Source organism: Microcaecilia unicolor, chromosome 6, assembly GCF_901765095.1.
Source record: "Microcaecilia unicolor chromosome 6, aMicUni1.1, whole genome shotgun sequence".
NCBI classification, from domain to species: Eukaryota; Metazoa; Chordata; class Amphibia; order Gymnophiona; family Siphonopidae; genus Microcaecilia; species Microcaecilia unicolor.
Genome location: NC_044036.1, coordinates 27,121,658 through 27,134,839, shown reverse-complemented (window position 1 = coordinate 27,134,839; position 13,182 = coordinate 27,121,658). Strand labels below are relative to the sequence as shown.

The 13,182-nt window shown below is 46.3% G+C and overlaps 1 protein-coding gene across 2 annotated transcripts in view; it reads right to left on the bottom strand.

Moving 5' to 3' along the window:
• SHISAL2A (shisa like 2A) overlaps nt 1-12,385 on the bottom strand; it is a 105,161-nt gene extending 92,776 nt beyond the window's left edge. For both annotated transcript variants that reach the window (XM_030207042.1, XM_030207043.1), the window contains exon 1: nt 12,204-12,385. In XM_030207042.1, the coding sequence (XP_030062902.1) occupies nt 12,204-12,385 (182 nt within the window). The remainder of the gene's footprint in view (nt 1-12,203) is intronic.
• Between the last annotated feature and the right edge of the window lie 797 nt (nt 12,386-13,182).

Below are 13,182 nucleotides of genomic sequence, written 5' to 3'. Positions count from 1 at the left end.
ACCCACGAGGGAAGGGTCGATGCTAGATCTAGTGCTCACTAATGGAGGTAGTGTTTCCGATATCAGGGTTGGTGCCCACCTATGTAATAGTGATCATCACACTGTATGGTTTGATATAAGGGCAGAGTGCGGACGCACAAAACTCAAAATACTGGATTTCAGACATACTGATTTTGATAAAATGGGGGAATACCTGAAGAAGGAGCTGTTGGCGTGGGAAGGCGTAGATGTGGAAAAACAGTGGTCCAAGCTAAGGGCTGCTATAAACATGGCGGACTGATCTTTTTGTGAGGAAAGTAAACAAAAACAAGAGAAGCAGGAAGCCTTTATGGTTCTCCAAACAAGTAGCTGAAAAAATAAGAGCAAAAGAGGCTTTGTTCAAGAAATACAAAAGAACACGAGAGGATCACGGAAAAGATTATCGGATTAAACTCAAAGAAGAGAAGAGGGAAATATGGCTAGCAAAAGCAAGAGCGGAAGAAAAAATGGCTAAAGATGTAAAGATATATTGGAGAAAGGAGAAGAGATAGGAATAGAATTGTGAGACTGAAAGATAATGAGAATGGCTATGTGGAGAGTGATGAAGATAAAGCGAACGTGTTAAACAATTATTTCTCTTCGGTGTTCACGGAGGAAAATCCTGGAGAAGGACTGCGGTCGGCTGCCGAGGGAACATCTGGGAATGGAGTGGATACTGCACCGTTTACGGAACAAAGAGTTTATAAACAGATCTAAAGGTGGACAAAGCTACGGGGCTGGATGGGATACATCCCAGGATACTGAAGGAGTTCAGAGAGGTCCTGGCGGGACCTCTTAAAGATTTATTTAATAGATCTTTAGAGACAGATGAGGTTCCGGGAGATTGGAGACGAGTGGATGTGGTCCCTCTTCACAAAAGGGGAGACAGGGAAGAAGTGGGAAACTACAGACCGGTAAGTCTCACGTCAGTGGTAGGAAAAATAATGGAGTCGCTGCTGAAAGAAAGGATAGCTAACTTTCTAGAAACCGACGGCTTACAGGACCAGAGGCAACATGGCTTTACCAAAGGAAAATCTTGCCAAACGAATCTTATTGACTTTTTTGACCGGGTGACTAAAGAACTGGATAAAGGACGTGCGCTAGATGTAATCTACTTGGATTTCAGCAAAGCCTTTGATACGGTCCCCCACAGAAGACTCGTGAATAAGCTGAAAGGGTTGAACATAGGGCCAAAGTGGTGAACTGGATAGGAAACTGGTTGACCAACAGGTAGCAGAGGGTGGTGGTAAATGGAATCCGCTCGGAGGAAAGGAAGGTGAGCAGTGGAGTTCCTCAAGGGTCGGTGCTGGGGCCTATTCTGTTTAATATATTTGTGGGAGATACTGCTGAAGGGTTGGAAGGAAAGCTGTGCCTTTTTGTGGATGACACGAAAATAGCCAATAGAGTGGATACCCTGGAGGGAGTAGAAACGATGAGAAGGGATCTCCGAACCTTAGAAGAATGGTCGATGGTCTGGCAGTTAAAATTTAATATACTAATCAAATTTCTGAGTAACCTATTTAATTCTTTTACAACAAAAGACTCCAGATATTATAAACCAATTTCTCTTTATTGACACATCAGTGTCAAACAACAACACTCTATAATATTATAACATTTACTCATTCACTCACATGCATACGTGTCCGCTACACGTGTCTGAAAAATATTTTTTATTTTCTTCCCCGCGTAGTGGACACGCGCCAAGTGGCATCTGATGCACATAGGTCATTACCGCGCAGATTCCTTACCACTAGGTCTATGGCTGGTGGTAAGGTCAGACACCTAAAATGGATGCGCGGCAATTTTGATGTCTATTTTCGGGGGGGGGGGCATATTTGGTATGTGTGCAGAAAACTATTTCAGCGCACACCCAAAACCCGCGCCTACACTACCGCAAGCCACATTTTTTTACCGCGGATTAGTAAAAAGGACCCCTTGGTAATTCCAAAGCAGCTTTTGTCAAGGATTCATAAAAAATCATCTTTAGCACCTATCCGTTTACTTGGTAGACAATAAACTGAAGGGCATGTCAGTGAACTTGCCAAAGAATTATTTACTATTTCACTTGAAAATATTCCCAACGCCTGATTAGGGTTTTCAAGCTAATAGCTTGATTAGTCCTAAGTGTTGGTCTTGTAACACAGAAAAAGGAAGGTTTCCACATGTGAGGTGTGATCAGCAGAAGAAAAGAGGTTTTAATGCCCCTGTATAAGGCATTGGTGAGGCCCCACCTGGAGTACTGGTGTTCAGTTTTGGAGCCCGTATCTTGCTAAGGATGTAAAAAGAATTGAAGCAGTGCAAAGGAAAGCAACAAAAATGGTATGGGATTTACGTTGCAAACCGAATGAGAAGAGAGCTTGCTGACCTGAACATGTATACCTTGGAGGAAAGGAGAAACAGGGGTGATACGATACAGACGTTCAAATATTTGAAAGGTATTAATCCGCAAATGAACCTTTTCCGGAGATGGGAAGGCGGTAGAACTAGAGGGCATGAAATGAGATTGAAGGGGAGAGAGTGGTGGATACTTGGAATGCCCTCCCGCGGGAGGTGGTGGAGATGAAAACGGTAACGGAATTCAAAAATGCGTGGGATAAACATAAAGGAATCCTGTTCAGAAGCAATGGATCCACAGAAACTTAGAGGAGATTGGGTGGCAGAGCTGGTGGCGGGAGGCGGGGCTAGTGCTGGGCAGACTTCTGCGGTCTATGCCCTGAAAATAGCAGATAATGGCAGATACAAATCAAAGTCAGGTATACACAAAGCAGCACATATATGAGTTTACCTTGTTGGGCAGACTGGATGGACCGTACAGGTCTTTCTCTGCCATCATCTACTATGTTACTAAGAGGCATAGGAAGGCTAAGTGCTTTGAAAATATGCCTCTAAATATTTTATTGTGATACCTTAGCCTTATATTGGGGAGAAATCTGGAAAAGCAAGAATATTTTTAGATATTCTTTTAACATATGATGATATAGGGGCCCTTTCACTAAGCCGCGTAAGCATCTACGAGTGCCCAAGGTGTGCCAAAATGGAGTTACAGCTCAGCTACCGTGTGGCTCTTGCGGTAATTTCATTTTTGGCGCACATCTGGTACGCGAGTCCGAAAAATAATTTTTATTTTTGGACACGCGTACCAGACACGCGCAAGTGGCATTTGACGATCATAGGTCATTACCGCCCGGTTACCGCGTGAGACTTTGCCGCTAGGTCGATGGCTGGCGGTAAGGTCTCAGACCCAAAACGAACGCGCGGCAATTTTAATTTTGCTGCACGTCCATTTTCAGCAAACATTTTAAAAAGGTATTTTTTTTGCAGGTGCACTGAAAAATGATTTTTTTTTTTTTTGCTACATTTGTATCTTGTGCTTTCCCACTCATGGCAGGCCCAATGTGGCTTACATGGGGCAATGGAGGGTTAAGTGACTTGCCCAGAGTCACAAGGAGCTGCCTGTGCCGGGAATCGAACTCAGTTCCTCAGGACCAAAGTCCACCACCCTAACCACTAGGCCACTCCTCCACTGTTGCTACTATTTGAGATTCTACATGGAATGTTGCTATTCCACTAGCAACATTCCATGTAGAAGTCGGCCCTTGCAGATCACCAATGTGGCCACGCAGGCTTCTGCTTCTGTGAGTCTGACGTCCTGTACGTACATGCAGGACAGACACAGAAACAGAAGCCTGCGTGGCCGCATTGCTGATCTGCAAGGGCAGGCTTCTACATGGAATGTTGCTAGTGGAATAGCAACATTCCATGTAGAATCTCCAATAGTATCTGTTTTATTTTTGTTACATTTGTACCCCGCGCTTTCCAACTCATGGCAGGCTCAATGCGGCTTACATGGGGCAATGGAGGGTTAAGCGACTTGCCCAGTGTCACAAGGAGCTGCCTGTGCCTGAAGTGGGAATTGAACTCAGTTCCTCAGGACCAAAGTCCACCACCCTAACCACTCGCCCAAAAAACACACGCCTACACTACCATAGGCATTTTTCAGCGCACCTTAGTTAAAAGGACCCCATAGTAATTTCTCATTCTATGGGGGTTCCTGGTGTGAGGAATAAAAATCAGTCTAAACTGTCGGATATCCTACTTGATCTAGCTCTGAAATCGATTGTTAATAACTGGAAAAACACTGTGGTGGGGCTACATTGGTATGAAGGAATAATTGCTGGGAGGGAAGGATTACTTCATACATTTACTAATGTACAGTCTTTTATAGATACTTTGTTGGCCAGCGGGTTGCTTTTTAGATCTTTGTAGTTTGATCTCTGTTGGTTTTGATGTTGTCTTACTGTTTATAAGATAAAGTTTCTGAAATGATTTTTTTTTTTTGTGCGAGTGAATTTTGGTTGTTATAGGAAGATGCTCCACTGCTAAACGAGTTATTGTGTCAGTATGAACGCAGTGTGGGAAAGAAAAGTAAGGGCATTTTGGTGGTTTGTAGGAAAGATTTGCACTATCAGTGTGCAAGTTCAGTTACGGGGACTAGATGTGAGATCTTGCATTCAAAGTTTAGCAGTGTATGTTGGAGGAGTGGCCTAGTGGGTAGGGTGATGGACTTTGGTCCTGGGGAACTGCGTTTGATTCCCGGCACAGGCAGCTCCTTGTGACTCTGGGCAAGTCACTTAACTCTCCATTGCCCCATGTAAGCTGCATTGAGCCTGCCATGAGTGGGAAAGAGCGGGGTACAAATGTAACAAACATTTGCCTGTTAGTCCCCTTTCTCTGGAAGCATCTGGATGCGAATTTGAACCACACAGCCTTTAGTTAGTTTTTAACCTCGCGTATTTGCCCCCCCCCCCCCCATCTGATCAAAATTTTGGAGTTCCTCCCACCTTTCCTTCTTTAAAGTCATGTCTGTCCAATTATAGTACCTTACTTTTCAGTCTGGAAGGGAAGGGAAAGGGAAATGGGAAATGTTATACTCAATCCCTCATCTTCTTCCCTCCATCCTTTACCATTTCCCTCCCATTCTCCTTCCCTTTCACCTATCATATCCTTGTCTACCTTCCCTATTCTACTTCATTACGTTCTTTTCACATGTCCTTTGTAATGCCTTTCATAATGTAAGTAGTTATGAACATCACAATTTATAATACTGTTCCTACATTTCCTTGTTTTTACTGTATTCTTTACCATGTAAGATGCTTTCTTTTACTATGTAAGCCGCACTGGACCTGCTGTATGTGGGAAAGAGCGGGGTACAAATGTAATAAATAAATAAACTGCAACTACATTCAAAGCGGTTTACATATATTCAGGTACTTATTTTGTACCTGGGGCAATGGAGGGTTAAGTGACTTGCCCAGAGTCACAAGGAGCTGCAGTGGGAATTGAACTAAGTTCCCCAGGATCAAAGCCCACTGCACTAACCACTAGGCTACTCCTCCACTAGCAGCATTCCATGTAGAAGCCTGCCCTGGTAAATCAGCAACGCAGCCGCACAGGCTTCTGTGAGTCTGACGTCCTGCACGTATGTGCAGGACGTCAGACTCACAGAAACAGAAGTCTGTGCGGCCGCATTGCTGATCTGCAAGGGCGGGCTTCTACATGGAATATTGCTAGTGGAATAGCAGCATTCCATGTAGAATTTCAAATAGTAGCAACATTCCATGTAGAATCTCCAATAGTAGCAGCATTCCATGTAGAACCTCAACTAGAGAAAGGAAAATGGGACTTGATATGCCACCTTTCTGAGGTTTTTGCAACTACATTCAAAGTGGTTTACATATAGTCAGGTACTTATTTTGTACCAGGGGCAATGGAGAGTTAAGTGACTTGCCCAGAGTCACAAGGAGCTGCAGTGGGAATCAAACTCAGTTCCCCAGGATCAAAGTCCACTGCACTAACCACTAGACTACTCCTCTACTCCAAGCCGCTTGTCTAGTGGGTGGGGTAAAAAGTTTAAAATAAACTTGAAACTTGTTACATTTTGTATGATATATCAGCTTCCTGGATTACCTGTGAGTCAGTTTCCTCTAGTCAAAGTTTTTTTTGTAAATCTCCAGCTGCAAAACCACATGGTTTTATTGGTGATTTTAATTTGTATGCTCATATTCCTAATTACCCCAAGGCTCACCAGCCAAAACTAGCATCCAGTCTGCCCATCTGCTTCTGCACCTGCAGCCACTGCTCTATTCCCTGCAGTGACACCTGCAAACATGCATAATGAAGTGTTGTGGGTGGTACATCCCATTAACTTATTTATGTCACTTGATATACTGCTCTTCTAGCAAAAAGCCAATCAAAGCGGTTTAAAGCCAGGCTCGTATACAAAACCTCTTGTTTTGAAAGTGCCTCCCCTTTATTAATCAAATTACACTGGGTTCCCATCAAAGCAAGAATCACCTTCAAATTATGTACCTTTCATCTTTCAAATCCTAAATGGCACAGCTCCAGACTATATGGTTCCATTAATAAACTTACCTCAAAGAAACACCAAATATGAGGCAAGAAACTATCTCAGACTACACCTCCCAAATTGCAAAAAAAAGTGATCTACAAAACTGCAGACTTCACTTACCTAGGAACCAAATGGTGGAACTCCTTAATCACCCAAAATAAGAAATATACTAGATTCCGCAAAATCCTCAAATCGTTCCTATTCAAACAAACCCTCACATAGAACAACCATATATCAAACAATTAATTATTACCTGAATTGGTTAATACTCTATTTACCCATTAACTTTCTCTTTGCTTCATCTACAATTTCTCATTCATAACAGATTTTCTAAATGTTAACATTCCATAGATATCCCAGTATGTTTATGATACTGTATTGTAAAATTGGATTCTTACAACAAATTACTTTCTTATTCATTATTCTTTGTTATGTATCCTATACTGTTTATTGTAAGCCACATTGAACACAAACTGGTTTGGGATAATGTGAGATATGTCACAAATAAATAAATAAAGTTTCAGACAGGCCCTTAAAATAACAATATAAAAGAACACATAGAAACAAACAGGTTATCATCCAATACAATTATCAAATACATAACATTTAAAAGGAAACAAGCAACTGCAATTAGTAACAATCCAAAACCCGAAAATCAGATACATATAAAACAGAGACTAGACCAGTTGGTTCCAACCCTGGTCCTGGAGGCACCCAGCCAGTCAGGTTTTCAGGATATCCTCAATGAATATTCACGAGAGACAGTGGAGACAGGCATGCAAATCTCTCTCGTGAATATTCATTGTGGATATCCTGAAAACCTGACTGGTTGCAGTGCCTCAAGGGCCAGGTTTGGGAATCAATGAAATAGACAATAAACAACAAAAAATGAAGACACAACACCATGGAGCTTCCCAATTCTTCATGGATCCAAAAATGCTGATTCAAAGAAAAAAAGTTTTAAAGATCCTTTTTAAACGGGTTTCCAACCGACCCGTACATGTTGGGGGAGAGAGTTCCACAAAGCAAGGGCCAAAAAGAAGAAAGTTGCTTTTCTAGTAGTGGAATCTACTTAAGCTCTTGAACGTGGTGGATCTCAAGAGCCCATCAACAGGGTGGTGTCACCCACGAGGTTTGAATGTTTGAGCAGTTGCAGGCACCGCTGGAGCGAGCAGGGTGGTGATGGGTCGGGGTTTTTTTTTTTTTTTTTTGACAGCCTGGTCCTGTCAAACAATCCTCCTGCAGAAATACCCTGATGATCGAAGCTAATAGCGTGCATAAATTTGCATACTGTTAGCTTTGATCATAGGGGCGCAATTGCCTCGCACTGTTCCGACGGTAATTTAACAGCACTATTAAGAACAGCATGGAGATTTTGATCATCAATGTGTAATTAAACTCCGGAATTCGATGCCAGATAATGTGGTAAAAGCAGTCAGCTTAGCAGGGTTTAAAAAAAGGTTTGGATAACTTCCTAGAAGAAAAGTCCATAAGCCATTATTAAGATGGACTTGGGGAAAATCCACTGCTTATTTCTAGGACATTAGCACTGAACTCCAACAGACCATTCTCTGCCTCTACCCCCTGCCTACATCTCAGCACTTAGTCCCAGTATTGGGAGAAATAAAAAAAAATAAATCTGAGTAGTCATAAGTAGGGCTTTTAACAGCGGGCAGTCTTTCTTCCCCTCCCCCTCTCCCCAAGTGGGCAGTAAAAAAAAGCAGTTCTCCCAGATCATATCTCCAGAAACTCAAACCATGCCATCCACAACCTTTGTTTAAGCCATGCCAAGCAAAGGTTGTAGTCAACTCTACTCCTTATAATGCTATTTTACAGGTCACTCAGCACTTACTAGAAGGATGGTGTTGAGGGTTGGATACCTTTCCCACATCCTATTTTATGCATTAACACTTAGGGGCCTAGTTATTAAAGTGCATTAAGAGAATAATGCAGGTTTTTTTTGCCACTTGATATGCATTAACATACATTAGTTTACCACAGTGCAGGCTACCTGAGATGCAAAGCGTGCAAAGTGCCTCATTATTATGCAAACTAACTCAACTTATTTGGAACTTTAAAAGCTGTCTTATTTGCATAAAAATGACACTAGCTTTGAGCTGGCATTTTTCTCCCCAGAAGCATCAGCTGCTCTCACACAATCTGATTACCTCCAGTCCTTTTAAGATAGCTTCCAGGAGCAATAAAGGTTCTACACCAATCACCAGCTAAGTCCCTCCACCCCACCCCACCCCTGAAGACAGCACTGAAACACCTACTCCTCTCTAAAGACAATACTGGACCCCCACCCACCACCCCTGAAGAAGACCACCTCTTGCGACCTACCAGGTATTTCCATGGCCATCTCATCGGTTTTGGCTGGAACTAGAACTGTGGCACTGCCCCCCCCCCCACCCCTCTGCTGCAGCAGGTCAGATTCCACCCCCCACCCCGGGCTGCCCACCACCACTCCGTCCACCATTTTTTCAGCACGGAGAAAGCGGCAGGAGCAATTTGGGATGTTCCTGCCCCAAAGACAACCGCCTACAAGACCTACAGCAGGGGGAAGGAAGGCATGTTAGGTGTTCCGGGAAGGGTGGGGGGGAGGATGAGCAGCCTGCAGCAGAGGGTGGGGGGCTACATTTTTGGGTTTCCGCCGAAAACGCACAGGCATTTTCGGCTGAAACCTGAACCCGGATTCTGGATTGGTTTCAGTTGGTCTCTACAGTGTCCTCCTCACAGAGCGTTGCTGGTGGCAGAGATGCCAAGTTACTCAACTCCATGCTGAAAACATTTTGGCCAGTCCTGGCTTTGAACTTACATCATTCTAAAGCAGTGTGGGATTTCTAGTGTCTGATCCTTTCCACTGAAATCAGTACTGCAAGTCCCATAATACACCAGGGTGGGGGTAGTCAGAAATCCAGAACTGTCCCAAAATGTCCAGCCTGGAACTGGGTAACTGAGGCAGTCAAAAAAAATCACCCCCTGGTAAATAGTTTATGTTATCCTCAGCTTATGTGAACTGTATCACGAACTTTTAAACATTTATGCAATCCTTCTAGCATTTTAATTTGCTACAATACACACTGCCCCCAGCCAGCCGAACACAAACCTTTGTCTGACGAAGCCTTTCCCTACAGCAGTAAAAAGACACACACACACACACAAAACCTTATGCTTCAATGTAAACTAATCCTTACCTGCATTTCTCTGTTTTACGTCTCGCACTAGGGTAATAATATGTAGCTTTTGCAGTTCAGGGGAGAGCCTCGTCCAAAATGATAGCAAGAAATGATATTTTCCCCAGTCAAAACAGAGCTGCAGTGTCGGACCCTGCTCGCACGGTGCCAAAAGTGACCATCGTCCTATTAAATGCCCAAGTGGCTCGTCATTACACAAATGCAATCGGAAGAGCAGGCTCACTCCTAAAAGTAGCACTTTATCAGTCCCAGCTAACACTTCGGAAGTAAAGCTTGACAAGCCGTGCCCAGATCTATTTCAGCACTTGCACTCTCGGAGTCAGGGCACCTCGCTATCTGCACCTTATCCCACACTGACCACTTGGGGGGGGGGGGGGCCTGAAGAAAAAAATTAAGTCGACTGTGACAGTCAGGCGTCAAGAAAGCAAGGAGAATCGATTTCTCGGCTAAGACTGAGAATGTGTAGAAAGTGTTGCGGCAAATGGTAAAAGACGGATCCAACCTGATCCTCCCGGATCCTCCTAGAAAACCTTTAAAAATTCACCTTTTACTTGCATAGTCGTTGAAATTCGGACATTTAAACTGGCTGTTGCGCTGTGAAGAGCGCTACACTTTATCACGGGGGGGGGGGGGGGAGATGGGGCAATCTGCGGGAGGGGAGCTGCACTTTATCACGGGGGAAGTTGGGGCAATCAGCGGAAAGGGAATTGCACTTTATCACGAGAGGGGGGAGTTGGGGCAATCAGCAGGAAGGGAGAAGCACTTTATTACGGGGGGGGAGTTGGGGCAATCAGCGGGAAGGGAGCTGCACTTTATCAAGGGGGGGGAACTTGGGGCAATCAGCGGGAAGGGAGCTGTATATCACGGGGGGAGTTGGGGCAATCAGCGGGAGGGGAACTATACTTTATCAAGGGCAAGGGGGGAGTTGGGGCAATCAGCGGGAGGGGAGCTGTACTTCATCACGGGGGGGGAGTTGGGGCAATCAGCGGGAAGAGAAGGGAGCTGCACTTTATCACGGAAGGGGGGAGGTGGGGCAATCTGCGGGAGGGGAGCTGCACTTTATCACGGGGGGGTGGGGCAGTCAGCGGGAAGAGAAGGGAACTGCACTTTATCAAGGGGGGGAGTTGGGGCAATCAGCGGGAGGGGAGCTATACTTTATCAAGGGCAAGGGGGGAGTTGGGGCAATCAGCGGGAGGGGAGCTGTACTTCATCACGGGGGGGAGTTGGGGGCGATCAGCGGGAAGAGAAGGGAGCTGCACTTTATCACGGGGGGGCAGTCAGCGGGAAGAGAAGGGAGCTGCACTTTATCAAGGGAGGGAGTTGGGGCAATCAGCGGGAGGGGAGCTATACTTTATCAAGGGCAAGGGGGGGAGTTGGGGCAATCAGCGGGAAGGGAGAAGCACTTTATTAGGGGGGGGAGTTGGGGCAATCAGCGAGAGGGGAGTTGGGGCAATCAGCTGGAAGAGAAGGGAGCTGCACTTTATCAAGGGGGGGGGGTGTTGGGGCAATCAGCGGGAGGGGAGCTGCACTTTATCACGGGGGGGGAGTTGGGGCAATCAGCGGGAAGGGAGCTGCACTTTATCACGGGGAGGAGTTGGGGCAATCAGCGGGAAGAGAAGGGAGCTGCACTTTATCATTGAGGGGGGACTTGGGGCAATGAGCAGGAAGGGAGCTGCACTTTATCACGGGGGGGGAGTTGGGGCAATCAGCGGGAAAAGAAGGGAGCTGCACTTTATCAAGGGGGGGGGGAGTTGGGGCAATCAGCGGGAAGGGAGAAGCACTTTATCACCGGGGGGGGGGGGAGTTGGGGCAATCAGCGGGAAGGGAGAAGCACTTTATCACGGGGGGGGGGGGAGTTGGGGCAATCAGCGGGAAGGGAGCTGCACTTTATCACGGGGAGGAGTTGGGGCAATCAGCGGGAAGAGAAGGGAGCTGCACTTTATCATTGAGGGGGGACTTGGGGCAATGAGCAGGAAGGGAGCTGCACTTTATCACGGGGGGGGGGAGTTGGGGCAATCAGCGGGAAAAGAAGGGAGCTGCACTTTATCAAGGGGGGGGGAGTTGGGGCAATCAGCGGGAAGGGAGAAGCACTTTATCACCGGGGGGGGGGGGAGTTGGGGCAATCAGCGGGAAGGGAGAAGCACTTTATCACGGGGGGGGGAGTTGGGGCAATCAGCGGGAAGGGAGCTGCACTTTATCACGGGGAGGAGTTGGGGCAATCAGCGGGAAGAGAAGGGAGCTGCACTTTATCATTGAAGGGGGACTTGGGGCAATGAGCAGGAAGGGAGCTGCACTTTATCACGGGGGGGGGGAGTTGGGGCAATCAGCGGGAAAAGAAGGGAGCTGCACTTTATCAAGGGGGGGGGGAGTTGGGACAATCAGCGGGAAGGGAGAAGCACTTTATCACGGGGAGGAGTTGGGGCAATCAGCGGGAAGAGAAGGGAGCTGCACTTTATCATTGAAGGGGGACTTGGGGCAATGAGCAGGAAGGGAGCTGCACTTTATCACGGGGGGGGGGGGGGGGAGTTGGGAGCAATCGGCGGGAAAGGAGGTGACTGAGCCTGGAAGAGCCTTACCTCAGCCACCACATGTAGCTGTGCTCGTAGGGGAAGAAGCTGTTGGGGTCGTCGCAGCAGTACTTGTCATCCTTGAAGCCGCAGCAGTAGATGTCCCCGGCCTCGCCGTCCGCCTGGGGGCAGCTGAAGCCGCTCACCAGCTCCTTCTCCACGCTCGTGTAACTCGTGCACTCGGCGCTCATGCTCGCGGGGAGCCCGGGGCCAGACGCTGCCTCTCTGCTGTCGGCCCTCGCTCGCACCCCTGCCTGCACCGACTGAGCCCTCAGCCCCGCCCTTCCCGCGGAGAGGAGGAGACTAGGTGGAAAGGGAGGGGGGAGGCGGCTGCTGCTGCACGCGGACCCTCTGGAGTTCCCAGGCTGGAGGGTGTGAGCGGCCGCTCAGTAGATGGATTCTCGGTCCTCCAGGATAGGTGCGATAGTCTCAGTTCAAATAATTTTAAGTAATGTATCCAAAATATGTGTACAAAATGATGTTTCATTACATGCTCAAATGATTACAACTATAAAAACAATTACGGGAAAAAATACTAAAATATATATTAAAGGGAGATGCTATATAGAGACGTGATAAACCGGTAGTTTTCTGTGAATATTATTATTATTATTAGCATTTGTATAGCGCTACCAGCCGCAGGCAGCGCTGAACACCTGATACAAAGAGACAGTCCCTGTTCAAAAGAGCTTACAATCTAAATAATACAGACAGACATGAGTAGCTATAAGGCACTGGTTGCTTTGAGCCTCTATATATTCATACATAGAAAGTCAATGTGATTACAAATCTTGTTTTAAATATGTATCTAAAGGTTTCCATGTCCGAAGAATAGCCTGTAGATTATTTGGGGGGGGGGGGGGGGGGGGTCAGCAGATTTTAATTCAGATTTCATACTGTGTTCCACCAGAATATAGCATCTTACATGTTTGCATTTTTCCAGATGCCTAGAATCATCAGCAGGGCAATAGAGGATATGCCAAACATA